The sequence below is a fragment of the Tamandua tetradactyla genome, chromosome 17 (genome assembly GCF_023851605.1).
Source record: "Tamandua tetradactyla isolate mTamTet1 chromosome 17, mTamTet1.pri, whole genome shotgun sequence".
Classification (NCBI taxonomy): domain Eukaryota; kingdom Metazoa; phylum Chordata; class Mammalia; order Pilosa; family Myrmecophagidae; genus Tamandua; species Tamandua tetradactyla.
The window spans coordinates 6,596,153-6,623,270 of NC_135343.1; the positions used below are offsets into that span (position 1 = coordinate 6,596,153).

At 42.7% G+C, this 27,118-nt stretch overlaps 2 protein-coding genes across 11 annotated transcripts in view; one reads left to right on the top strand and one right to left on the bottom strand.

Annotated features, from left to right (window-relative positions):
• Nucleotides 1-11: 11 nt before the first annotated feature.
• Nucleotides 12-11,643, top strand: RPL31 (ribosomal protein L31). Of its 3 annotated transcripts, none has more exons than XM_077133904.1 (5): nucleotides 12-124; nucleotides 500-606; nucleotides 8,334-8,459; nucleotides 9,877-9,989; nucleotides 11,056-11,643. In XM_077133904.1, exons 2-5 carry the CDS (start codon nucleotides 500-502, stop codon nucleotides 11,127-11,129), a joined length of 420 nt encoding a protein of 139 aa, XP_076990019.1. In that variant the 5' UTR covers nucleotides 12-124; the 3' UTR covers nucleotides 11,130-11,643. The 3 variants fall into 3 exon arrangements, with proteins under 3 accessions (XP_076990019.1, XP_076990021.1, XP_076990020.1); XM_077133906.1 differs by lacking the exon at nucleotides 11,056-11,643 and adding an exon at nucleotides 10,331-10,397 and having other exon boundaries at nucleotides 13-124; XM_077133905.1 differs by lacking the exon at nucleotides 12-124 and adding an exon at nucleotides 282-300.
• The window catches only part of TBC1D8 (TBC1 domain family member 8), a 132,845-nt gene continuing 113,730 nt past the window's right edge, over nucleotides 8,004-27,118 (bottom strand). For 5 of the 8 annotated variants that reach the window (XM_077133901.1, XM_077133898.1, XM_077133896.1 and 2 more), the window contains 8 exons: nucleotides 26,861-26,987; nucleotides 26,662-26,760; nucleotides 26,056-26,124; nucleotides 22,142-22,382; nucleotides 21,538-21,603; nucleotides 14,319-14,408; nucleotides 13,818-13,915; nucleotides 8,004-12,165 (listed from right to left, as the gene is read on the bottom strand). In XM_077133901.1, the coding sequence (XP_076990016.1) occupies nucleotides 11,710-12,165; nucleotides 13,818-13,915; nucleotides 14,319-14,408; nucleotides 21,538-21,603; nucleotides 22,142-22,382; nucleotides 26,056-26,124; nucleotides 26,662-26,760; nucleotides 26,861-26,987 (1,246 nt within the window). In that variant the 3' untranslated portion in view covers nucleotides 8,004-11,709. The remainder of the gene's footprint in view (nucleotides 12,166-13,817; nucleotides 13,916-14,318; nucleotides 14,409-21,537; nucleotides 21,604-22,141; nucleotides 22,383-26,055; nucleotides 26,125-26,661; nucleotides 26,761-26,860; nucleotides 26,988-27,118) is intronic. The other 3 variants (XM_077133897.1, XM_077133900.1, XM_077133903.1) reach the window with 3 other exon arrangements.

A 27,118-nucleotide genomic window follows, 5' to 3' on the forward strand; every position in this document is an offset into this window, starting at 1 on the left:
CTCTCCCTTCCGAAACCACACCCCCTTCCCCGCCTCCAGGCGACCCGGAAGTTGTACGCGCGACCGGCGCTTTCCTTCTCCCACAATCCTTTGCGCTCTTCCTTTCAGACCTGGTCTTGGCAGAGTGAGTATGGGTGTCAGGCCCGCGCTTTAGGGATCCGGCCTCATCCTCCTTCGGGATTATGTTGGTCGGAGCAGCGGGATCTTTCCTGAACGGCCCCGGGGCTCAATGTTCTGGGGAGACGGAGTTCGCGCTCCGCTTCAGGGTTCCTGGAGCCTGGCGGGGTGTCTGGGTTTAGGGTATCCGGGGCCGCAGGGGTTTCTGGGGCGGGATACTGAGGGCGCCCAGCTCGGGCCGCGGGGTGGTGGGGTTGGCTTTGACTAGACTCGGGTCCGCAGACGCCTGGTCGGACCCTCCGCCCCCGAGCTCCCCGCGGGAGCTGCCGGGTCGGGCGCTTGGCTTGTCCCCCTCTGAGCCTCGTTGTTCCTTGGGTTTTAGATGGCTCCCGCAAAGAAGGGTGGCGAGAAGAAGAAGGGCCGTTCTGCCATCAACGAGGTGGTGACCAGGGAGTACACCATCAACATTCACAAGCGCATCCATGGAGTGTGAGTATCCCTGCGGTCGGCCTCGTGTCTCGCTGGCCTTGGATTTCTAAGACCCTGTTTAAGGTTTATAAGGTTTAAAGTGTACTGCTCTGAAGTTATTGCCTGGAAACTTGAGATCGGTATGTAACGTTTCAAAGCCAGTTTTGAAAACCTTGGTGATGATAAAATGTGGACATCCGTGCTTTGCATTTGAATTAAACCTAAGCGGAGTAAAGCATGTGCATATGAGGCCAAGCAAACTTTTAAAAGTGTTTCTAGACTGTTTAAGTTGACCGGCTGATTTAGAAAAGCTGCGTCCGGCCGAGAATGTGAAACCCTAAACGGGATTACTTTTACTTGACCCACATAGGTGTGTACTCATAGTGGTTGAATTTGTGATGCAGAAGTGAGTGCTGAAAAGAGTATCCTTGAGAATGTATTGAGTTAGAGGGCAGTGTTTGTGGTAAGGATGTGTGGGTGTTGTACGGGAATATAGGGAATGGTTTTGGGGGCGGGGTGGGTGGGTGATGGTGCATGGTCCGGGAATCGAACCCGGGTCTCCAGCATGAAAGGTGAGCGTTCGACCATTGAACCACCCGTGTGACCCTCTCGGGGAATGGTTTTAAATGTAATCGTTTTACTTCTCATTTTTACGTGGAGTTAGTTTTCAGTTCATCAGCTTAGTAAGTTTTTCCCTTTTTCTGTGCATGGTGTTTATTGCTGATGATGGAGACCAAATCTCTTGCCGAGTGTTGTTATTTGGGGTGGTTTTAATAGGAAGACGTTATGCAATGAAATATTCCATTCAGGCACCAATCCGTGGAGCAGAATTTCCTGCACTTGATGGGGCCTGCCGTTGCAGCACTGTGTTCACAACCAAGTGTTGGCCCTTTGTGGGTCAAGGGGCTTAATGGGCATTTTTTTTACGGGGGCCTCTGTTGGGGCTTCTGGCTCTAAAATCCAGTGACAACTTTGTGCATTAGTGTTGCTTGTGAATAATCTCTTTCCTCATCTTTTTATTTGGAGCATACATAATTCATATCGGCATATAAAATACTGCCCAGATATGGCAGTGAACCAAACACCCTCCCTTTCTGCCTTACTTAGAAGGTAGGCAGGTATTCACCTATAAGGTGATGAAAAGTGCCAGGTGGAAAGTAAAGCCCAGGATGGAGGCTGTGAAAGCCACTGAAACAATGGGACATTTGAAAAGGGTCGATGTGTGTCACTCCTCTCTGGTGGGTTTTCACACATTTTGGGCCTTGCAAAAGTCCTGTGAGAGGACCACCACGATAAATCCTCTGGCCATTTCTCATGCCTCACTTGATCAGCAACAGCCGACAATTCATCATTCCTTCTTCCATACCATCAGTGCTTTGCTTGATAGCCAAAGGCTCCACAGTTCTGTGTTTTTCTTCCTACTTCACTGGTCACCGTGTAGGTCTATTTTGTTTATTCCTCCCACATCTCATCTTCTAATGTTCCGGTGTTCTGGTTTGCTAGCTGCCGGAATGCCACACACCAGAGACAGATCCCGTCCCAAGACTCAGTCCTTTTCTATGCTTGATAATAGCTTTGGCGTTTGTTTCAAATATCTTCTCTGCCCCCGTGACTTCTAGAATCGTGTGTCTAGATTCTGCCTCTTCACCATCACTGGGTGTTTGGTAGGCGTCTCAGACTTTGCACGGCTAAAACCAAACTCCCGGTGTCCGCCTCCACCCCCAACTTTTTTCTCTTGTGTTCTTCCCTAATTCATTCGGTGACAGCTGAGCAAATCCTGTTGGCTGTACTTTTGGAATACATCCAGAAGCTGACCGTTTCTCTCACCTGGGTAGCTAGACTAGCTGCTTCCTGCACCTGTTTTCTCTTCTACCCTCAGATACGTGGGCTATTCTTAAACCCTGCATTGGCTTCCCATCTTGTTCAATTAGAAGCCAGAGTTTTTGTAGGGCCTGTTATTTTCTTACACTGGGGATGCTTCTGTTTCAGGTGTGAAAGACAAATCTGAGCCATGTTAGGAAACTACAGCATTTTATTCAAGACACCAAAGTTTTGCTGTCTCAAAGGAAGCCAGAATGGAAGTAGCTTTGGGGTTCTAGGGATGGCAGTTTTTATAAGTATAAAAAGGAAGTTAGCTTGACTCCTGTTGATTGACTGGGTTTAGGGCAGGTGAGTTTTCTATTTAGTTAAATTAATGAACTAGGTGCTTGATTGGCTATCTTCGTCAGCTCCTTCTGTGGGGATTTCAAAAGATAAAGAGAAAGTTCCGATGAGGAAGTTGTGCATGGGATTTTTTTGGCTTTGAGGGGTTCTAGGGTTTTCTCTCTGGCATCGGTTTCCCCACTTTGGTCTTGAGGACTTGATCAGAGATGCTATTAGTCTCTCATTTGCCACTAAGTCTGATGTTTGACTACCAATTTTATGGGTTAGCTGAAGTAAGCTATTTTTCTTGTCCCATTCATGCTGGTTTTGTATCTCAGTTGTATCTGTTGTGGAGTTGGTGGCTACATAACAGCATTTAAGAATAGGGAGAATAACAAACGACAGACAAGTCAGATTTGGGAGGTGTGTAAGTTGATTTGGCTGCTTCTCTAGCATGAATTTTTGCTGCCACTGCCTCTTGGTAAACTTTCTCCTGACTGTCATTTATAGATACGTGGGACTGGGTCCACACCATTGCACACACCACCTCCTTGGGAAGCCAGAATATAGTCTAATCAATTTTGTAGTCACTTCGCAGAGTTCCAGTATTTCCTCAGCTAGTGAACTGATGGCCTTCCTGAGCTGGGAGGTAGATTTCCCTCACTCTAAAGCTGGCTTTTCTGATACCATCTGTAATCTTCGAGCCTGTCAGCCATCACAGGAGATACCTGCCCCAGGGGCAAGGCAAACAATACCAACAGACCAACCACCCCAGGAGAATAGCGTGGGCTATTTGGGTTTTTCATGATCCATTTAGACTGGTCTCTAGTTTGGCAGTTTTCTCTCAATGAGTTTCTATAATATGGGAAGAACTCATAAGAACCCTCATGTTTCTAACTTCAGTTTTTGGAAGCTTATCATAAATAGCCATTTAGGGGACCGGAATAGGCTATATAACAGGAATTAACCCAGTTTCTGGGTAGTACTTTGCATGTCTTGTGTTCACATACGAAATAAACTTAAAAAGTTTAAAGAGCTTAATAAGATTATTGTCTTTAAGGAATGGAATATTGGCATGTTGAGCAAATTGGGTGTAAATTCTAAAAGTAGACTCATAACCATAATCATCATTGCTATTAGATATCTTAGTCCTGTTTCTAACCAACCATTTCCTCTGTCTGACCTTTCAGCCCATAAATTTTGCCTTGAATAAGTTTTTATGTCATTAGAACCTTGGAGTGCCAGAAGGACAAGGGAATTGTGTTCGAGGTAAGAAGTGCATAGAGGAGAAATATGGTAAAGAGGAGATAAAAGAAAATCATGATGATAGGGTATTACTGGAGATTGGAAAGAGGTATAAGATGAATAAGAGAATGTTTAGAGAACTGGAGAAAAGGAAGAGACAGAATAAGAAAATTCAGGTGTGTATTGAGCCATGATCTTGCATATCATCTACTTGTTCCAGCGTCTTGTCTTGGGCAGAAGCTGTCTACAGCAGATGCCCTCTGCTTGGGGAATCCTCACATGGGTTTTAGCTTGAGATCCCAAATGGGCATAACCTCAAGGGCTTGGACCATGTTTTAGTTGTGACAGGTGGGCCCAGGGGTCATTTCCCTGGTTTTACTGCCCTAGTAAAGTAAGACCACTTGAGAAGGTCCTTCCAACTAGGTTCTGAAGCAGTCTTTCATTGGTGTCTGTTACAGTATATCAAGTCTGTTGTAGTGGAATCTTGGGAAAGGCAACCTAGATCTGTGAATGGTATATTAGTCCCTCACAGTAATTAGCGATTTCACATTGTACTACATTGGAATAAGTAAAGTTGAAGTAATGAGCTTCATGGGTCTTTATGAATTTTTTATGAAATCCATTATGATTTCATAGGGGGTTCACCTGTGTTTTTCTAATGAGTTAGATCTTAGGGACAAACCCTCAGCCAAGGGAGAGAAGGAGATGCAGATAATCTTCTTTACCTCTCCTGATACGTGAGGTTGGTAGAGACAGCGAAGCTTTTGGCTATGGGTAAGACCTTGCAAATTTCCTTGACTACATTCCAATAGATTAGGAGCCTCTGTTTCTGGAGAGAATAGCAGGAATTGCCCCAAATAACGAAAATGAAGTCTGATACTTTTTTAGCTACTGTGAGGGCAGTGACAAGGGAAAGCCTTTATCCATCCAGAAAATGCACATACAGGGACAATGGTCATGTCTCATAGAAGGGGATAGCTGTATAAAGTCCATTTAAAGATTTCCAGAGTGCCTTATCAGTTGAAGAATTTTACCCTGTTTTACCAGGGATATGTTAATTGACTGGTAGAACATAATTTATATACTCACCTTTCTTGTTTAAAGTCATCCCCCCTCCCTAGCTTTTTTTTTTTTAATTACTGAAGGTGAAACTTTGACTTGAGGCTTAGCCACAGGTGGCAAGCACCTTCAGAGAAGCATCAGGGTAATGCAGTGTAACTGACAAGGGAAATTTTTGTGATGTGTAGTTTTTTGTTTTTAAGAATAGCTAAATTTATAGCCTAATATTGTCGCCTAATATGCAGATAGTATCAGAATATATGAACAGTGAGAACACTATCAAATCTCTTAAGAATTTTGTGTAATCTCTAAATATTTGTATGAGTAACGTTTTACCCATACCAATTTAACCAGTAGAAGATTAGAAAATCCCTTTTACTTTGACATCACTTCCCATGAAGTTTATAACATCAAATAAACCTATTTCTAGCACCTCTCTCTTTATAGATGAAAGAAATCGTTTGATTTTCCAGGAGCCTTCTGTAAAGTGCCAAAAAGTTTGAAATCAAAAAGATACCTTCTTTCATTTGATTTTGAGAAGGCAAAATGTCAAAAATTGTCCATAGATTTGAACTCTTAACAGAATTACAGATTACTGATAAACAATAATTGGTTGCCTATTTAATCAAAGTGACAATAAAAGATTTTTTAAAGTATATATAGGAAGTTACATAATTGAAAACAAAAGGAAACGAAAGCTTAGTTCTTTTAAAAGTGAGAAGTCTTGTTCTAAAAAAACAGGATAAGGTCAATATAAATTGTCAATGAGGATGTTATTCTGATTATGACATAATAAATTTTGCCTTCTAGGCAGATTATTCAGGTGATTAAGAAAAATCTTTTATAGCATCTCATTAAGCAGACTGATAACCCAAGAAAATTTCATCATTTTAACAGAACTGAATTCTAGTTTTGCATGAATATACTGATATGAAAGCTCTTTTAAAAATCTTATGACTAAGCCCACCAAGTGTTAATCAGCACTGACCATGGCAAATAACATTCATTTCCACAAACCTTCTATAACGTTTAGATCCATTTAGGTTTTGTCTTATATTTTCCTGTTTCTCATTCTGCAACTCCCAGTCAAATTACTTTAGTACAGAACCATTGCGACTCAAGTCACTAAAGATCTTGGGAATCGTCTTCAAGCCGACATCCTACAAAACACGACTACTTAATAATTTATAATAAAACTTGTCAGAAAAATTCAATTTGCCTCGACATAAATTTATATTTTTCATTTTAGAAATTTAGTAGATATATGCTAGCGTGTTTGATCAGGAAGCCTGTATAAATCTAAGAAGAACATACCCAAAGAGAATAAAATTGTATGCTTGTGTTATATGTAACATTGGTAATTCAGAAGAAATAGCTATTTTTACCTACCAGTATTAAACTAGTCCTATTTACCAAAGGCTTACCTAGGTTCTGTGTGCTTAAACTTAAAACATTTCTGTTTTAATTCTGTGAATACTCTTTACATTGGAGGTACTAGAATCTCAGTTTTCTTAATTTCTGGGACCATAGGAGTATTAATTTATATGAAAGTATTTATCTTTAAGCAATTTCAATAGATTTTTTAAAGGAAGTTTGTTTAATTCCTATTGATTAGGCTAGGGTTTATCTATTTTAACAGGCAGAATTAGCACCTGTGGGCTTTATTTGATATCAAGTCAGAGGTTAAACTAGGGGCTTCAGTTGCCTATGTGGGTCAGCTGCCTTGGTAGGGATTTCAGATTCCAAAAAATAAAGAGGAAATTGAAGTGGAAATTCAAAGAGGAAATGTAGGGCATCATTTATCACAGGCTAACTTTTGTTTTATTTTTACTTTTTTCTCTTTATGAATGCTTTCTCACAGATCAGAATGGTTGCTCACATCTCCTTCACATCTTAAGTCCAATATCACCTTCCTGAATCTTCCTTGACCATCTTGTTTAAATTTAGTGTTCCCCTTAACTCCCTCTTTTCCCTGGCTTATTTTCCTATAGAGTACTTGATACCATCTGATATACTTGGTATCTTAAGTAAATAAGCTACAGGAAGAACAGGGGATTTTATCTGTTCACTGAATGATGTGAGCTTGATTGGTGTGTTCGAGAAATTAACAGGGTGTGGTTGGAGCAGTTAGAGGTGGTCATGGTGAGGTGGATGGGCACCAGGTCTCTGGCCACGCAAAGGCTCTGAGGGAAAGAGGAAGTTACTGAAGGGTTTGAGACAGAATAAAAATCGCTGACGTCTTCCATGTGTTGCTTCTTATTGTAAGTCTCATAAAGTTCACATCATCTAATGAAAGCGTTAAGCACCTACTCTGTGCCCTGCGCTGTGCTTTTGGGGTCATCTGGCCTCTGCCTTAATGAAGTCTACAGATTTGGTGGTGGGGCTGTGTGGTCTCTGTCCCACCTCGAATGGACTTCACTTATCCAAGTGTATGACTATTTCAGCCTGTGTAGTAAAGTTGTTCTTTTTCGCCTTTCTTAAACTGAAAATATGAAATTTCAGTGAATCTATGTACTCTCATCTGAACGAAGAGTTGTAAACATACGTGAGTTAATGAATGCATATTAAAGCTGGAGCAATTCCCAGCATATACCAGGAGCTCCATGGGATTAATATCCCCATCACACTTCTTGAAGGGGGTCTGTAGGCACATTTCAGTGCCCTGCTCTTTAGGAATAGTCTCTGAGTGGTTTTTGCCACTCATTCATGAGGGAAATGCTGAACAAGACTTAGCGTTCAAACAGGTTCCTGGTTGTGCAGGTAAGCAGAAGCTCTTGTTTTGTATATTGGTTTGAGAACAAATGTCAAATGACAGTTTAATAATGAACTTGTAAATTAATAGCATTTGAATGGTGTGTTTCACAAACATGCTACATCTTATGTTTGTGTTCTTTGTATGTATGTATGTTTTTTATTAAAAAGTCTTCACACACACAGTCCAATCATAGTATACAAAATAGCATCACATAGTATGTGTTCTAACATCATTCATTCTCTTTATTATATTTTCCTTAGGTGGTGACACTAAGGCTTGGGGGTGTTGGTTTTGTTAGTTTTGTCAGGAAAGGACTGACTGGTGTCTGTATCAGCATCTTACAAAGATCATAGGCAATACAGGGCCCTTATCCTGCACCATTACAAATGTATTAATGCTGGTTGCTGAGTATTACACACTAGAAGGGGAAAAGATTTTTCCTTAGTTGAAGGTGTAGTTTAGATTTGTTTTGTGAAAACAGGACATAACATCTCACATGTCTCATTTGATTTTATTCTCATTTAATGAGTTTATGTTTGTATCTTAGGGGTTTCAAGAAACGTGCCCCTCGGGCACTCAAAGAGATCCGGAAATTTGCCATGAAGGAGATGGGAACGCCAGATGTGCGCATTGACACAAGGCTCAACAAGGCTGTTTGGGCTAAGGGGATAAGGTCAGAAAATTCTGTTATAAGATGAACATGTACAAATGAACTTGTACCAGTTTAACCAACTCATTCTTTGCACAGTCCACCTAAGTTCACTACTTTAGCAAAGTACAGAGAAAAGTAACGTGGCAGGGTGCCAATCCACAGGGATGCCCTTTGATGGTGATGGGACATTTGAACTGAGACAAAATGGTAAAGAATCCAGGGGATGAGTGCTGCACAAATAGAGTAAACTTGGTGTGCTCCTGGGACAGAAATGGGTAAACCTGGAGCAGAAGCAGTGGTATGTACAGTGAATGAGGATGGAGAGTTAAGCAATGAGGTTGGAATTTTGGAAGCCCAAAGAAGATGAAGAATTTAGACTTCCCTGAGTCCAAATTGGATCTCTAAGCATAACAGGAAGCCATTAAAGCAGTGGTTCCCAATGGGGTAGGGGGAAGTTTTATGCCACCACCCAACACATCAGATATTTTTTGGTTGTTGCTCTGGCATCCAGTAGATAGGGGCTAAGGATGCTACTGGCATTCTACGATGTACAGGATACCCCACCCCCACAAAGAATCAATCACTGAGCCCAATGTGTGAATAGTGCCTTTGAGAAACCGTAACTGCTGATCATTTTCCCTGACCACAGTTCTAGCTGTTGGTTGCTGTATCCAGATATGCAGTTTGTAAAATGTACTCGGCTGGAGGGTGGTTTATGCTGTGGAAGATGCTGTGAGATGCCGGAACATGGGTGGGGGGCCAGTAAAGGAATGGTGGTGGCACGGACTAGATGACTGGGCGGGCCTCGGGTTTAGGAGAAGGCTGGGTACTGACTTGTCCGCCTTTGGGGTCAGGTGGGATGACGAAGCCCTGAGACTCAGCGCTGGCGGGCAGCATTTAGAAGTCGGGCAGAGCAGTCAGTACCCAGTTAAAGGAACCTTCGGTGACTTCCAAGAATCCGGTATCCTTGGATTGATAAAGCAAAGTGCAGTCTGCTGTGATTCTGCTGATAAAGAGAATTGTGTGGATATGATATGGTGAAAGTTTAATATTTAATGGGCTCATCGTAGCCTGCAGAATCCTTAATGATGTTTCTCCACATTTAAATTTAGCATAGAAAAATTAAGATTTCCTGTAACCAGATTTCTTTGTTGGTGGTTGAGGCAAAAGACCTACCCCTTGGGTCCCACATTTCTGCATAGGTGTGACTGGTTGAATGGAAGTCAGATGTGCATCCCAAGAGGACAGCATTTGCTGTCCACCTGTGGGGTGTATTTTATTTTCCAGGAATAGACAAATATAGTAGCTGCTGGGTCATCAGATGACAGTGAAGGACAAAGTTTGAGGAGCATGTTGATGTTACAGATGTGAAAAGTGTGAATGCAGCCAGTGGCTATTTTCTTGAAGAAGGCATCGACACATTTGTATTTTCACTTAGGAACGTCCCATATCGTATCCGTGTGAGGTTGTCCAGAAAACGTAACGAGGATGAAGATTCCCCAAACAAGCTCTATACGTTGGTCACCTATGTACCTGTCACCACTTTCAAAAGTAAGTTTTATTCAATCACATAAAGTGGTTTAAATTAGATTAGAAAAAAATCCTTAGCCCTGTTATAACCTGAATTCAACTGTTGAACAAATAGTTCTTACATATATATGGCAAGCTTCCAATAGGGATTTAAGTTATACGCATAGTATAAATTTTCTAATGTCATGGAAACATACAAAAGGATGGTTCATTTAAACACATGGAAAAAACAGATCATAACTAGATTGTTAAAAAGTCATTTGGAAAGTGGAATTTTCCCAAACCTTTGTGAAAAGGATTTGAGTTTTTAGGAGTAATAGGGTGTGACTGTGAAAATTGACTGGCTGTTACTTCTTTTGCAGACCTACAGACAGTCAATGTGGATGAAAACTAACAGCTGATTATGAAATAAAATTATAACTGCCTTCATGTGTTTTGGTTTTCCTTTTCCAAATGCCACACAGAATGCTAATGTATGTGGGTATCCTGAAGGGGTTCCCAGTGTTGGGATCGTGGAGAGATGTCTTTGCCCCTCCTGCCTCCTGGAGTGTATTAGGATAGGGTCTAAGCATCAGGCTTTCAGAGGTGGTTTTTGAAGTGTAGCCTGGTGTGAGAGCCACTGCCTGGGTAGTTGGGAGATTGTTACTGGTTTTTACTTGCCTGTTTCATTAAGATAACATACTTCACATTTTAACAAGCAACTCTGAAATGATGTCACCAGTACCATCTTCATCTTTAGGCTTCTCCCTGGGTCTGTGTTAGGTGTACCTGTCAAGGTTTAGAATTTGATGAGGTAGCACAATATCATGTTGAACTTCCATGTGCAGTGCTTGGCAGTTCTTAATTTAGCTCATTTATTTGTAATAGAAATAGACCTGTGAGGTGTTTTTTTATCCCATTTTACCTGGTGCCATAATAAGGCTCAGGGGCAAAATATAAGATTATAGTAACAATTTACTGTTAAATTCAGCCCTAAAACAAGATGTCTTGGGGATTGTTTATGAAATGCTGCCAGTAAGGAGATTCCCTTTTTGAAGCCCTGTTGGTAACCACCTACAATGTTTTGCCCCCTTTGCTGAGAACACAGGACTGCCAGAGGAGCCTCGTTATTCAATCAGTGGTACAGCACAGACCTTTAGAAGATGTAGAAACAAAATGTGAAGGAAAAGGAACAAGTCCGTATAAAAGTTTCTTATTAAAAAACTGGAGGCCAACATTGAAAGCATGGTTTGTACACGTTTTTGGAAGGGCATACAAAGTGAATAGAACCAAACAGATCAAATGGTTTCAATTACCAGCATTGAAACAAAACTAGTGCAAGAAGAAGCCAAATACAATTGCACAAATAGTGGCTCTTAGATCTTGAAAGTGAACATGGCTCTTCAAAACCATTAACATTCCATGTGAAAAGTGAGAGCGTGGGGCATTTCTTGTTTCTTGGTTGCCTTAGCACAAATCTGAGGAACAAAATGAGCATTGCAACTGCAAATCTAACGAAAGTGAAATTGGCTACCCTACAGCACTGGCAATTTGTCCTTTATAATTTTCTGAGAATAGAAATGCTGAAGGTTGCACCTGTTTCCATGGCTACAATTCTGACTGGCAACTGCTCTGTCCAGATGCCCAGTTTGTAAAGTGTACTTCAGTTGAAACCTGGACTTGTGGGCTGACAACCCAAGAAACAACCTGCCACAGCCAGTGCTTTTGGTGTATAGCCAACTCGAGTGCGCTCCACAGCTTGCTACGGGCTGTTCCGCTTGAATTCAGGCTGTGATTGGCGGCTCACTTCAAAAGTTTTGAGACTGTACTGATTGATCTTGGCATTTTCAAGTTTGGATTTAATGTCTAGTGGCTTTTCAAAGAAATTTACTAATGACTGTTCAGTCAGAAGTGATGCTAAAATATGTTCAAGGGAGACAGTCCAGTCCCCTTCTGCTGCTGCCTCAGGAAATGCCTGGGAGTCCTGGGGCAACTTCTCACTGTCAGCAAAAACAGAGTCCTGGTCAGGAGACACTGAGGCCTGCAGTTCCTCCCCACCGTCCTGTGAGCAGCTTCCAGAGCTGCTGCCCCGCTGCCCTACTTCCCCAATTTGCAACAGCAGGGTGGTGACTGTGGCGATGGCTTGATACAAATTATTTTCTTCTGGATCTTCGTGGAACATACTATACAAAGTTTTACAGAACTGGATAAATTCTCTCTGGAATTAAAAGAAAAAAATTCACATGGCAGTACAACCAAGATGGATATATACTGTATTTTTAAAACTTTATACTTGAAAACCACCTCTAATACTTTTTTGAAGAAACAGAATGTAAAAAAAGATAGTCTCTGCCCTTCCCTCATTAACGGTGCTATCTGTCAAAATAGCGAATAAGCAGTATGAAACAGACCACCACAAGAAAAAATACTGTAAGAGTCACAAATTTTTTTGGATTCCCAGTGATATCAAAGTTATATTTACACTACACTGTAGTCTATTAAGTGTAGCGGCCTGTGTCTGAACAGTGTACATGCCTTAATTAAAATGCGACAGACGTGAAGTACACACATGCTGTTGTGAAAACTGGTGGTGACAGCCCTGCCTGACAGAGCTGCCACAGACCTTCAGTTTGTACAAATCCCCGTCTGCAAAGTACACCTGTGCCGTTCTAGAGGACTGCACCCCCTTCTGCCTGCAAATCAACTGAGAGGATGGACCCCAAAGACAGCTATGCACAGCAGTCTGTCTAATGTTTAAGCCAGAGTTTATGAGAAAAAAAACTGGAAACAGTTTAATGACTAAAGATACAGCATCTTCACCTGGTGGAATACTATCCCTACATCAATTGAAGGCTTTTAAATCATGAAGTAGAATGGTGCTACTCACTGCTTTCTCAATAACATACACACCCCTGCTCAAATGAGAATTTGTATGTAGTGATGAAAAATGCTTCAGGTGATATTTCACTATTCATGTACTCAAAATAGAGAAAAGGTTAAGAACAGCTGATTTAACAATGGTTTGGGGAAAACAGCCATAATGTTTTGAAGTAAATGACAGCAAGTAAAGTGACCCCATTTTTGTTTAAAACATAGTTACAGCTACTCTTTAAAAAAAAGCAGCAAAACTGATGTTACCTATACCAGCATGTTAATTGAGACAGCTTTTGAGTCATGAGAATTAACTGACTTGCTCATACATCCAAGGAGTAGAATCCTGCATTTCTTAAACATGCCATGAAATGCTGATCCCACAAGGGGTTTTGTGATTTTTAAAAAAAAAAAAAATACTACATGCTAAAAAAATCCCTTCCTGAATACTCACCAAAGTCATTAGAAGTGAAATATCTAAGTCCTATAACAAATGTTTGCATTGCCCAAAAGTTGGGAGGAACCCTTTCCAATCAAAATTTAAAACTACCACTACCACCATCACATGGCACTTGAAGGTAGTCCTTTTCTGGAATTCAGATTCACATCAAGTGTATACCATGAAGTCACTGATTTTCAAGAAAATGGAAAATGCACCTTTTTTAATGAAAGAAATGCTGTAGCCACAGGCCCCAGATCCCCCCTTAGGAAGAAATCAACCTGAGCAAATGGATTTGACATAAAAAGTCAATGATATGAAGTACAGCAGCTCCTGTTACAAGAACTTTGAATCTCTGGATGTATAAACCTGGGATGTCTGAAAATCTGAACTGATCACACAGTTTTCCTTATTTAGTCACCATAATGTTCAGCTCACAGAAGTTAGAAGACCCTTTAATTAAGGTTTGGAGATGAGGGGGGCTAGACCTAATTAGCAAACCCTTATACCTAAGCAAATCATTTAGCACAACAATTCTCTGCACAAAATAAATCCCATACCTGGCTCATTTTGGGCAACTCTTTTTCGGTTTTATCTTTTTCTTTGGCTAAATCCTTAATCATCTGTTTCAGCTGTTTCTGATAATCAGTTGCATCACCTTAGGCAAAGATACAATATATAATTTAATGTCAATTCAATGAAAGTACCAAGGAAACCAGAAGGAGGTGGTAAGGGAGTGGGGAAATCACCAGGCCAACTGTGAGTAGCAGGAAAGCACTTTGGGGACCATCTGTTCTAATGACAATGGACTAGATGGGGTACAGTAGCTAAGTGACTCCCCTTGCTGTGTGATATGTGAGGTCCCGCAACACAGGAAGAATAAACCACGGGAGTGCCAACTGACAGTCAGCCAGCCACACTTGAACCTGCAAGATTTCTGGCCTGTGAGGGCAGTGGGCTCGGTTTTAATTTGCAGGAGGGAGGGAAGAGCAGACAGGGTCAGCCCAAGTGCCTCCCACCACCAGTGGTGGTCCTGAGGGAAAACGACAAGTCATACGTGCCATCTGACTTCCCAAAAACCAGAGGTCTTGACGTCGACAACAGGGGATTCTTTAATGGTGACTGACTGTCTCGGTCATTTTCAGTGAGTGCTTAAAAAAAAAGAAAGATGTAAAATGAACAAATTTTCCTTTCTAATCAAACTGACAGTTACTTGACTTTTTAGTCAAGGAAGAACTAAAGGTTAAGCCAACAGCTCACAACCTGTGTGACTGCAGTGTCTATGGAGAGCCCACGAACCCAAATGCACACCAGATGCTGGAAACATGAGTAAATAAAACATCTGACACAACCAGGTATGCCTTTTCCAAATGTATGTAGATACTATTATTAGACAAACTGATGTGAGATTTAGTAGTAAAGTCTTGTTTTTGTAAAACTGAAGTATCTGCACGTACACACATATAAATCGCTCACAATACGCCAAATTTCTGGGTGGCAGGATTATAGTAAAAACTTTTCATGGTATTATTTTTCTGTAGTAACCATGTACTGCTACATACTTACACAATTTCTAAAACAATTTTGAAAAGCTTTATTGATTTCAAAGGAGCACTTTATCTCAGGAGTTTTTCTTGAAACATACCAAAAATACAATTATGCCAAAACCTTCAAACTCCCGGTGAAGATGTACCATGGTGCAGACACTATGGAAAATTGTCTGGCAGTTCTTCAAAATGTTAAGAATTACCATTTGATTCAGAAATTCTACTCCTAGGTATACACCCAAGAGAGATGAAAACATGTCTACCTAGACCCTGAATACAAGTGTTCACAGCAGCATCATTCATAATACCCCAAATGTGGCCACAGTGTAAATGCCTAAATGACAGATGGATAAATGTGTTACATCCATATGATGGACCATCATTCTGCATAGAAAGGAATGAAGTGCTGATGCGTGCTATAACAGACAAATCTTGAAAGACGCCACAAAATGACACGTACTGTATGATTCCACTTACATGAAATGTCCAGAATAGGCTAATCTAAAGAGACAGAAAGTAAATTCCACCCCCTTCCCCAAGGCTGGGGTGGGGGCGGTGAATGGATTGGGGCCATTAGCTAAAGGATATGGGGATTCTTTTGGGGGTCATGAAAAGTCTTAAACTGGTGCCAGTTGTAAAACTATGTGAACATATTAAGTCACTGAATTGTATACTCCAAATGGGTAAACTGCATGGTATGTGAATTATAGTCAAATAAGCCTGTTACAAGAAAAACAAGAAATGACATTTGCAAAAGATGGGAATTTAAGTCATTTATTGAATAAATCAAGTGCAACATTTAGCTGTGGTTCAAATCTCCACAAGATGGCACCAAAGCCTTGATAAACCACCCTCTCCTACTTGGGAGGTAGGTTTCTAGGTTTGTTTTTTTCTGTTGGTTAATTTTATCTATAATGAAGACACTGGGTCTTTTTTTTTTTTTTTTTTTTTTTTTTGCCAGCTTTGCCCCAAATGAGTTATAAGCCTTAGAAGGTAAACAGGAAGAAAACTGCAAACCCTGATTAGCACTCGGGGCAGGTACGATGGGAAAGGGTTTCCTTGGTAAGAGCCACCTGGAGGCCAAGAGAAGACTGGGTCCCTCCCCGCCCTCAGGGCCGCATGTGCTAAGGAGGGGAAGCGTACACATAAGCCACCACCAAAACACTAGCAGAAGAACCCATAAACATTCATCGTGGAAGCACGGAGAAGAGAGCAATTGCTTCCTGGGGAAACAAGTGTACAGAAAAGAGGCAGGTGAAGTATTGGTGACGAGGGGCTAGAAAAGCCACCCACCCCAGAGCAGGGGTTCCCGAGCTCTCCCCATCACGGCAACGCAGAACGAAACCACCTGGGCGGACATGGCACTTGCTGGAAAAACACTCTTATTATGCACGTATGCTCAGAAATATAAAACAATGCACTAGGGAAAATATAAAATGCAAAGTTTACATAAAATCATTACTACCCTTTCAACCTTTTAAAATAAGATGTTTGAGCTTTTATAGACATAGCTTTTTACATTCCTATTTATATGCAGCTTGCAAATTTCAAGACTAAATGGATTAACAATTTCTATTAAAATTTTCACTGAATTTCATTTCAAGTACTGCACAAAGAAAAGATGGTTTACATTTGGTTATCAGAAACTTGCATTGCCCAGACTTTAGTCTTAACGTGGTAGGGAACTTTGTCACTGCAGTGGATACCACCAAAAGGATGGTTCGCCTTTAAGGCTTCGAGGACTTTCTTGAGATAGTGTGCAGACAGATTTTACTTTCTTTATCACTGTTACTACCATTACCTACCATCTCCATCACTTTAATGGATGCCTTCTTAACCCCATGGAGGGAGGGGTGGTTCACTCAAGTGTCTTGTCTCTGGTACTGTTTTAGACACAGTTTGGCCTTCATCATGTGCAGCAAAGACATACTGTCATCAAAGTTGTACCATTCTCTACCATCCTTATTTCCTGCAACAGTAGTACAGTGTCCTCCTCCTAAGCCTCTGCTGCACATGGAAACAAATTAATGGCAAGGTCTACATTTGGATTCATTAGGAATTCTGATATATCCAAGTCACTGAGAAGAAAATAAAGGCATCCAACTTGCTTTTCATGTATTGACTTTAAAAGCCAAATGAACTGTAACAAGTACCTGAGCCAGAGATCATAATTCCAGTTTTTTAATGGCATCTTGACAACTTGGACAATACCAGGGCTCTTTAGCACCTAGCTTTTTTTTTTTTAATGCATGGGCAGGCACCAGGAATCAAACCCCGGTCTCCAGCATGGCAGGTGAGAACTCTGCCTGCTGAGCCACCATGGCCTGCCCCCTAGCTTTTCTTCTGTTGTAAAAAATTCACAGCAATCTTTTAATTTCACAAAAGATTTTTAGGAGGTTTGTATTCTACACTTCCATGTTTTTCAAAATCGTGGATTTCCTCAGTGAACTCAGGATCCCAATCCACAGCAAGAAAAAGCTCTCCCAGCTAGCCTAGCTGCCCACCAGCACTCACATATGCCTGCTGCGGTTGGTATGCACATACCATGTGTGTGTTAGATGGAGCGCCCTTCAGTGTTGCCAAAGTTGCTGAACTGGAATGGAGATGGTTATTTCTGTATCCAGTGAGGAGCTGACCCTTGCAGTTTCCTCAGCTCAGTACATTTCTGGAATCACCATCTGCAGCTGGAAGTTCAGACTGCTTCTACACTGTGAAGGAGTTCCTGATCTTGGCTAATCCACCATCCTGCTCATCTGTTCCATTTACTGGGCGAGCCTTCCTCACGCATGCTAGCAGAGCCATTCCTACTAACATTTTTGTCTACACAAAAATGGAGGGACCCTTCATTTTGGGGGGTTTCAGTAGATATTTTGACATACTGGCCCATTCTCAAAAGCAGAGATTATAGAGTTCATCTTTAGTGTTATTTCCCAGTGCAGCCCTAAGAAAAGGCTCGCCAAAAAGTGAAGTATGGTGGGTGTAACATGAATGTCAGACTTCTTTCTCGGGCAAAGAGGAGTAATCATATGCTCTATCTTTGGTCCTGCTGATAATAACTTCAGACTCATCATCCCATTCCACAGCAAATACTCAAGTAACTGGTGAAGTCTGATTGTACAGCTCAGTACCAACAGTCTTATCTGTAGGTCCTCCTGACAAAGCAGAGTAGGTTTCCAGTGGTCCTACATAGGTTCAGAAGGGAAACCACTAACTACGTCAACTTCCAAGGTATGTTCTTTTATCATAGGCAATGAAGAGTCCAAAAAAGATCAAACTGATTATTAGCACACTCAGGACAAATAAACATGACTTTTACGTAGCAGTTTTCCTACTTGAGGTGGCTCTTTGCAGTTCCTGAGTAGGACTCGTAAATGATGCCCTCTTTAAAACACATTTTTGCCATCAAGAAGAAACTGCTTGGACGTGAAGGTGGCAGCAAATGGCACTTTTTCCCTCTACTTCATGGAAACTCCTTTTGCCATTAAGGAGAACCTGCCATTATATGAGAACAATGGAGTGCTTCTGATTGTACTTCCAGAGCATGAGCTCCTGTCTTTTGCTGGCAAATGTAATGTTTTTTTTGTAGGGGGGAAAGATAATATGACTAGATTTTGAATCCAGTCAAAACTTTAAAATTCATATTCAAAATAATCTTTCCCTCATTCATACACAGATAATGCTGTAACTAGTCTATTATTGTATTTTAGGATTCAAATTATAACTAGTCATAAATGAAACATTTGTAACCTCATTTTCCCCAAGTTGAATTTTTGCTTTGAATCCATACTTCGTCAATACATGTTAATATATTTTCATGTGTTTTTTAAATTTTTGATTAAGTCATTCTGGATTGAACATTTCGAGTCCTTTTTTAAAACCACTGACTCTCCTTAACCAAACTGCAAAGTGAAAATCATTCACGTGATTTTCCTTTTAACTCAACTTCTTGACAAAATTCTTCCTTTGGACAGCAAATCTATTTGAAGCATAAAACCTCAGGAAGAAACTTCTATTTCTTCACATAAAGCTGGAAACAGACTGGAGCAGCTCAAATGTTCGAGTCAACATTTTAAGAACATTATTTAATGCGGATCTAGCTGATAGGCTAAACTTTTGGAAAGCTTCTCTGCAGATAAACCAATTCTTTCCTTGAAACTCAAGAGATCTCAGAAGGAACCTGATGAAAATGTCCCTGCAGCCCCACTCTCAGGACACAAACCCACAGAAAGCCTTTCACTGCCATCTGTTTATTTCCGACATCATTTTCAGTGAGTTTTTGTTTTTATGCTTCTTTGCAATAAAATAATGTTCTTCCAGGAAGTTATCTTCTGAGAGTTCAATTAGTTTAATTAGCTGAGCAAAATTACCACTAACTATAAATGTGTCAGTGTGTAGTGGAAACTTCTGACTAAACAATCTTCTAGAATACTGTTTGCCTCTCCCTCGCCTGACATGCTATTAGATCACCTGTAATACTGCTTTTCTATTTCCTTTGCCAAACAGTGTGGTAATCACTACGGACCCAATAAAATGAGCTCTCCAATAACTGTGCGAAGCCCTGGCTTTGGCTCTCTGTGGTGTCCTGGGTTGCATCAGATCCCTTTGCCCCGAGCACACAGAAGGCCTGTGTGGGGCACACGCTCTGCAGAGGCCCAAGATAGGTGTGCTGTGGCGAGGTGCCCACATGCTTACTGTCACCACCCCTCTGTCGGCTAAACAAGACACTTAGGCTCAAAGTAAATTTTGGGGTGCACACACTGAAACTTGAGGTACTCATTATTCTTCCTGATTAGTGACATACATTTTTTCCTACTAATGTCTGTCCGCCTTAATCAAAAGGCTTAAACAAAATTATCCATTATGGTGGAAAGTAAATATTTGTTCAAATTAAATCTATTTAAATGAAAAGTTCCCAAGGGCACTATCAACCTCATGGCCTCAGGAAATTAAATGTTTTTAAATAGAGGTTTGAGGTTGTCTGCATTCTTAAGTCTTAAAAAAATTGCCCAAAATTCCAATATTAAACAGGTAAGCAAAATAACATACCAAGTCGTCTTTTTTTTTTTTTTGTAAACTGTATGACTGGGGTCACATTTCATTCTTCTTTCATGTGACTATCCTATTATAGCACTATTTTTTAAATTTTTGTTTGCTTGCTTGTTTGTTTTGGGGAAGCGCATGGGCCAGGAATCGAATCCAGGTCTCCTACATGACAGGCAAGAATTCTACCACTGAATTACTCTTGCACCCTAGTTTTCATTTTAATTTTACAAATTAAATTCTGAGAGTCATACAATATAAATATTACAATCATATGTTCAAAAAGATTGTGAAAAAATGATTTTCTGAAGCCAATGAGGCCTAAAAATGCCTTTAATTAATTATGTTTTTAGAAATACACATATAATTTAGAAGCAAACAATAAGCCAATATGAAGTCAGGTCAAAAATCAAATAATGTGGGCGGGCAATGGTGGCACAATGGCAGTTTTCGCCTGCCATGCCAGAGACCCGGGTTTGAGTCCCAGTGCCTGCCCATGTAAAAAATAAAAAAAATAATAACTTCAACTGATAATATCAAAAGCCAATAATAATTTTTAAGATATATCAAGAATGGGAATTTTATCAGTAAAATCTGTGAAGCTTTTCTATAAATCTAAAACTATTCAAAGTAAAAAGTTTATTTAAACATTTAAAATGCAGTAGTTGAGTAACAAAATCAACCTGACACCAGATGTAGATACCGATAATGATGATTTAGGCATACCTTCTATGTTATGCCTAAATATGCTTTAACAAAGGTTAAAAAAACCTTTGTGAAAAATAAGGACAAATTAATAAAAAATAAAATCCAATAACTTCTTTTGATATAAAAGGTAAGAACTTCACTGAGGCTGAACAACTTGAGCGAAAGTAATAACGAGTCTGTGGGAAGTCGGTGAGAGCTACAGAATAGAATGCTCTCTGGGAGTAAAGAGCACGGAGGACGTATGCCCGGTCAGCAATGGTCACCTGCACCTCCGATGTTATGAAAGCCACCGCGATCCTGTGACACCAAAAGGCCCCATGGGGCCCACCAGCCGCCTGAGGCTCAGAGGCACCAGTCACACACCAGAACATGGCCCTTGGGCCCCAAACCCTCTGATATTCCTAACTCATCTCCACCAGTTTCAAGGACCCAAGGAACATCTTAAGGTTGCCTTGTTCTTTTTACTGTTAATGCCAAGTCTGATCTTACAGTTCAGAAAACTGCTTCCTTCGTTCCTGGTTACCCCTGCTTGAACTTGAAGGAAGCATGGGCTTACATGCTAGAAAAATGAAATGGTCCTTCAAAAACAGTAGCCTGAGTTCACCATCTGTTAAAGTACCTGCACATTCCACAGGCCAGCTGTGCTCACCCCAGCTCAGCAGCACTTACACACCAGGAGAACTTGCTAGAAACATTCTCAGGCCCCAACACAGCCATAACGAGCCATGAACTCTGGGGTGGTCCCAGTACCCTGTGTTTTAACAAGCCTTCCACGTGGTTCTGGTGCACACTCAGTTTGAGGGCCCCCGCGCGCCATGTAGTACAGTACTTAAAACTGCGGTCGGTAATGCCCACACTAGAAACATCTACAGCCCTGAGTCTTCATGAAATTTAAAAGAAGTGCTTCAGTGTCAGTGTCGTACACAAAGCTGCTCTTGTGTTAAGGTGGAACAGAGCCGCGCTTTCTCTACGTGGAATGTCTTACCTGGAGGAATATGAAGTCTGTATAACAGTTTAATTTTTTCATTCATTTCTCCATTATACATAATATCTGAAAAACAAGGAGGAGAGGTTGAGTCGATGCAGATGGTTGAAGTACATTTCTAATAGCGCAAATATCCTACGGAGAGAGAACCTGATGGTCTCAATACCTACAGAGCCCCTAAGGCTGCCTCTGTGCCACCCCCAGGCCCACATCACCTTCGAAATCTTCTCCCTGGAAATTAACACTTTAGAGGCAGCGACTGGTAACACTTGAGGAACATGGGAACCTGATCTGATGTGAATGATAATCTAGTCTGGGTCCTTTTGAAAGGTTTCAGTTCCACAGAAAAGGGTTAGGGACGTGGCTCCTAACCAGCCTAACCAGCCCATGCAGGTGAGGCCTCCTCAGAGCCTGCAGTGCATCCCCTGCACCCCTCTTCCCACCACCCTCCCCTACATGCCGAAGCAGAACAGGGGTCCGGAGAGGAGCCTGCAGTGTTAAATCCTGCCAGGCCCATCATAAAGGCACTGCGTTGCATGCACTTGTCTCCTGTTCAGAGTCATCCCAGATGAACTCACTGCCAAAGATGCCCACGATGTCCTACCCAGACAGCTGACGACGCCTCTGAACTCGATGAGATGGTCCATGTTGTCATCGAGGAGTCGGAAAGTCCTCTCAGCGAGCACCTCCGTGTGGGCCCCGCAGGTCCACGGGGAGAGCAGCTTAAAGAGGTCTGCAAACTGCCGGGGGTCGATGCGGTACTGCTCGGCATATGGTCTGCTGGGGTCGTGGCGCTGGAGCACGGGGCCCGGCTGCTCCCAGTAGCGGCACATCAGGTGCTCCCTCTTGAGGCCGGGAGAGAAGAGCAGAGGCGCCCGGCTCAAAGCCCAGCCGGCCCGCCTGCCTCCCTCGGCCCCTGCCTCCCAGTGCTACTGTGCATGCACAATGTTGTAACCGTTTTTAAAAATCAAATGTCTCATAATCTCATCACTCTAATCAGCTACGTAAGAGGTTTTCCTTGCTAACTTTAGTCCTTGCCCACACTGAACATGTAATTTTGACATTTTAACTCTAGAAGAAAAGACAACTTTTATTCTGTTCTTCTCACTTAAAATCATATTATTTGAAAGTCAAAAAGTACCAGACAACCTATAGGGTTCCAAACACTGGTTATGGATGGGAGAAGAGTGTAAGAACAGGGACGGAGGGGTGGAAGCGAGGCTTGTTACTGGGTGTGTGCTTATACTTCCTGACTCTGGGACCACCTGAATACACTACCAGTTCAGACACTGAAAGGCAGGGGGGAAATGGTGATTTCAAGTCTTGGGAATAGACTGAAAACCAAAGCAGTAAAACTGCCCCCATCACTGAGGACCAAGTGAGCCTCTGAATGTACCATTTATACCAGTACTAAGTCACCCCTTTGGATACCTCGATTTGCAAAAGCCTGAAATGATTCCCAGCTACTACAGAGTTCTTCACAATTTCAACACCCTCCACCTAGAACGATGGGATGGAAATAAGTGCAGATGCTGTGCTATGGAGGCACAGACCCTTGGATGGGAGCCAGAATGCCATTTCTGAGTTTATTGTCATATCCTTTAAATAGCCTTTCCAGATTCACTAAAAGTTTATGTGTGAAACAAAGACCTAATACATTTCCATTCCTAAAAACCCAAGGCACATTATGAATTTTCACATATATTTGTATATACTGTGATGCTAATGGTCCATAAAATGCTGTCCAAAAGAAAATGGTTATAATATAGCAGCAAAACTCTTAACAGCTCATGTTAGAAAAACAAACAATAGAAAAACAGGCAAAGGATACAAAAGATGCAGAAAACTGTACAACTGGCCGATAAACCTATGAAATAGTACTCAACCTCACTAAACTGTACAACTGGCCAATAAACCTGTGAAATGGTACTCAACCTCACTAATAAATACAGAAAATATAATTAAAATGAAATGCAATTTTCTACCAGACAAGCAGAAGTTTAAATGCTGGCTGGGTACAGAGTGTGGGGAAATGAGCACTCTTAGATACTATCAGTGGAATTGTACCTTGCAAATTCAAACATTTGGAAGATACCTTAGCAGTCAAGAACAAATTTTTACGTACATGACCCCCCCTGCCCTGAATCTCTACCTCAAGAAACCCGTCCTACAGAAACAGCAGTATAAGTGTGCCGATAAATGCACACATCACTCAGTCCAGCACTGTCCATAAAACAGCAAAAATACGGTAAAACATAAATGCCCCTTGATAGGTGAATGGGGCAGATACTGATCAAGAAAAAAGTTCTCACCGTATGGTTAAGTAGGGGAAAATAAAGGCCATCATGTGTACCACAATCCCACATTTATATGGAAAAAAGTGGGTAGTGTGTGTGTACACGTCCCCAGATGGAGCTAGAGAAACGTCGCCACACTGAGACAGTGACTTCTGGAACAAGGTGACTCTGAAGGGACAGCCAGGATGAGGCCCGTTTGTTTTCAATTTTTGCTTAAAAGTCTTTTATTATTATTTTTTAACTGTGAGGGTGGATAATTCTATTATTTTGTTTTATGTTTTTTCAAGTAAATTTTGAAATCAGAAGCCTTACCCAGAATATAGAAACAAAATATTATTAAAATGCTTTGCAGGGCATCATAACCCAGCAATAGTGAGTGAATTTAATTCATCATCGCTAAGAATGCAGCTATGGAGTGGGTGACACGCTGTTTCGGGTCCCAGGTGCTTGCAGGGAGAGTCTATAACACAGGGTCTGCTTCTACTGTTCTCATCCACAACAGAGCTGCTCCCAATCTGAGGGCACAGGAAACGCCACAAACCCGAGTTTATGTAGATTAAAGGAATGCTTTAAACAGTAAACATGTATTTCGTTAAGCACCACCCACAAAGTTTATTCTGAATAGGAAAGAGACCATCAGAGCTCACTGTCTCTTGATAAAAACAGATGGTCAAGCAAGCTCAGGTGGAGTGCAGTAAGGCGCAGAACCCTCACTAGGACCCTGCTACCTATCTACAAAACACCACAAGGGCTTCTGTGTGCGGCCCTTTCCATGGAGAAAATAAAATGCTTCAAAACTCAAGAAGTGCACGTGAAACCCAGCTAAACAGCAGACTTCGCCACGGTACTTAAATACCGTGATAAGTGAGGATCAAGTGAGGCTGGGAGCCGCGAGGAGGCAGCGGTGCGCAGCGTGGGACGGGGGTGGGGGGTGGGGGCGGAACAGCACACTTTGATTATGAGGCTGTTTCACTCTGATTTCGTTTGGAACTGCATTTTGAAAAACAGCAAATTTATAGTGTTGTGGTCTTTCTTTAGTTTGCCAGTAGTTAGCAGAAAATCCTATATAAATAAAGGACTTTTTGAACTAAAAAGTTTATTTACTTGCTTTTATGTTTCTACTATTTCCTATTCTTGCAGGAATTGGGACAGCTGGGGACCTCTGACCTCTTTTCTATCTAGGGCAACAGAGGAAACCAGACACCTGTAAAGGGGGGATTTAACAGGAGACCCTGGGGGCCTCGCCACGCACGAGGCGTACCGGGAGTTGGGAGCTGCCCTCCATGTCCTGAAGCAGGCGCCCGCACTGCTGCCCACGCACGGCACTGCCCGGTACGGCCACTTCCATTATTTTGGCAATTTCAGGTCAGAAGTGACAGAGGTCAGAATCCCCAGGCTGGAGTGCCCAGAGACCGCTGCCCCTCAGCGCTGGCCTGGCTTTCTGCAGTTTTTCCTTCTCTCCCTTCACTGGCAGGGAACCATCATGGGCCAGTGTGTCTGCCTCTCCTCACCCAATTGTATTTACTGTTTAAGCAAGAAAACTTCAGAAAGATGCTTAAAGAAGTTCTCTGCAGGATGAGTTAGGCAGCAAAACTTGGAAGCCCACCTAAATACCCAGATATTAGAAATATGGCTTAATATATTAACTTTCCAACAGGACAGATTATAAAGTTATGGGGAATGATGAAGACTATGTGGCCACATGGAAAAGTACGAAAATAACAGCCCCTGGAGAAAAGAGAACATGAACTGGCATGCACACAAATAAAAATATACCTATACATAATGTGGGATGTAGTTATGAGAATTAAAGTCATATTAGGTGGCAGGCTCAGGAAGGGTCACTGCCCCATGGACTCTGCCCTGGGACACCCGGGCCCATGACAGCAGGGCAGGAAGCGCAGCTCAGGGCGCCCTGCCGAGTCCAGAGCCTTGGTCCCCCCACCCCCCGCCGCCCCCCCGTGCAGCTCTCCCTGCCTCCCACCTCACAGGGGCCTGGCCATCGTGTGGGCTCCAGAAAGATGTCAGTGCCATCTAAGGGGCGGGGCGTCAGGGCCCGGGCCAGCGGTTTCCTGGTAGAGCCAGTGGGCACGGGCAGCTTCGGCACATGGCAGACCCCAGCACCCACGCCCCTCGCACCCCTCGCGCCCCTAGCAGCTGGGCACAGCTGCTCTGGCCTGGTCAAGGCCTTCAGCTCCGTCACCTTCCCAGATGCTCGTACCTTGAATAAGTCATAGAGTTCTTCTAAGTCTTCAGGGAGGATGGAGACTTCTGGGATAACAACGCGAAGCTGGAGGAAAGGAAGAGATCGACAGAATCCCGCGCCTGCCCCAGGAGGCACAAGCAAGGGAGGGGAAACTCGTCTGGGCGCAGCATCGGGGCTCCGTGGGGGAAAAGTGCCTGTTTCCCAGTCGCCGCCACACCTTTCCAACAGAGATCACGCTACAGTACCACTCTCAACCTCTCTGTAATTCATACCTCAGGCCCAGAACCAACGTATTAAATTAAAATGGAACTTTAAAGCAAGCAAAGATAGAGCCTGGACAGAAGTTCCTTCTGAATAGCCCTTTTTACCGGCTAGGCATTTTACATACCAAACCTCATTTTATCCCACATGGTATTATTACCCCCATTTTACAAATGGGGAAACTGAGGCTCGGTGTGGTTAATTTGCTCACAATCCGTGGGACTCTGGAAACCCTGCTGTTTCCCCAGCAGGTCACTGCTACCACGTTGTTAATTTAACGTGGACAAGGCAGGCCTCGTCGCCACCCACGACTCAGAGGGGCAGGGGCTGCACTCCGGTGACCCCGCGCCGGCCGCGCACCACGTGCTGCCGGGCGGTGTCCTCGTGGCCCTGCAGGACCCGGATCCTGTGCCGGCAGCGCAGGCGCTCGAGCTGCTCCACGGACTGGTCTCCGAACTTCTGCCGGGAAACAAGGGACACGTGCTCGCAGGGCCGCCTCCCGTCACAGGAAGAGGCAGCACGGACGCCCCGGGGCCCGGGGCAGGGCAGGGCGCCTCACCTCGTAGGCGTCCCGGATCAAGTCGGAGATGTTAGCGGCAGGGCAGGGTTCCTGGTCGTCCGAGAGGGTGTGGTGGCTGCTGACTGGGGGCCCCGGGCTCTCCTCGTTCTTAATGTGATCTAGAAACCTGAGGACCAGCAGCCCAGTCAGCGCAGGCTCAGCCCTCCAGGCACCACAGAGACCGCCCCACCAGGGCCTGAGCATGGCCACGCCCTTGCAACACGGCTCCTCTGTCCCACGCCTCCTCTGTCCCACGCC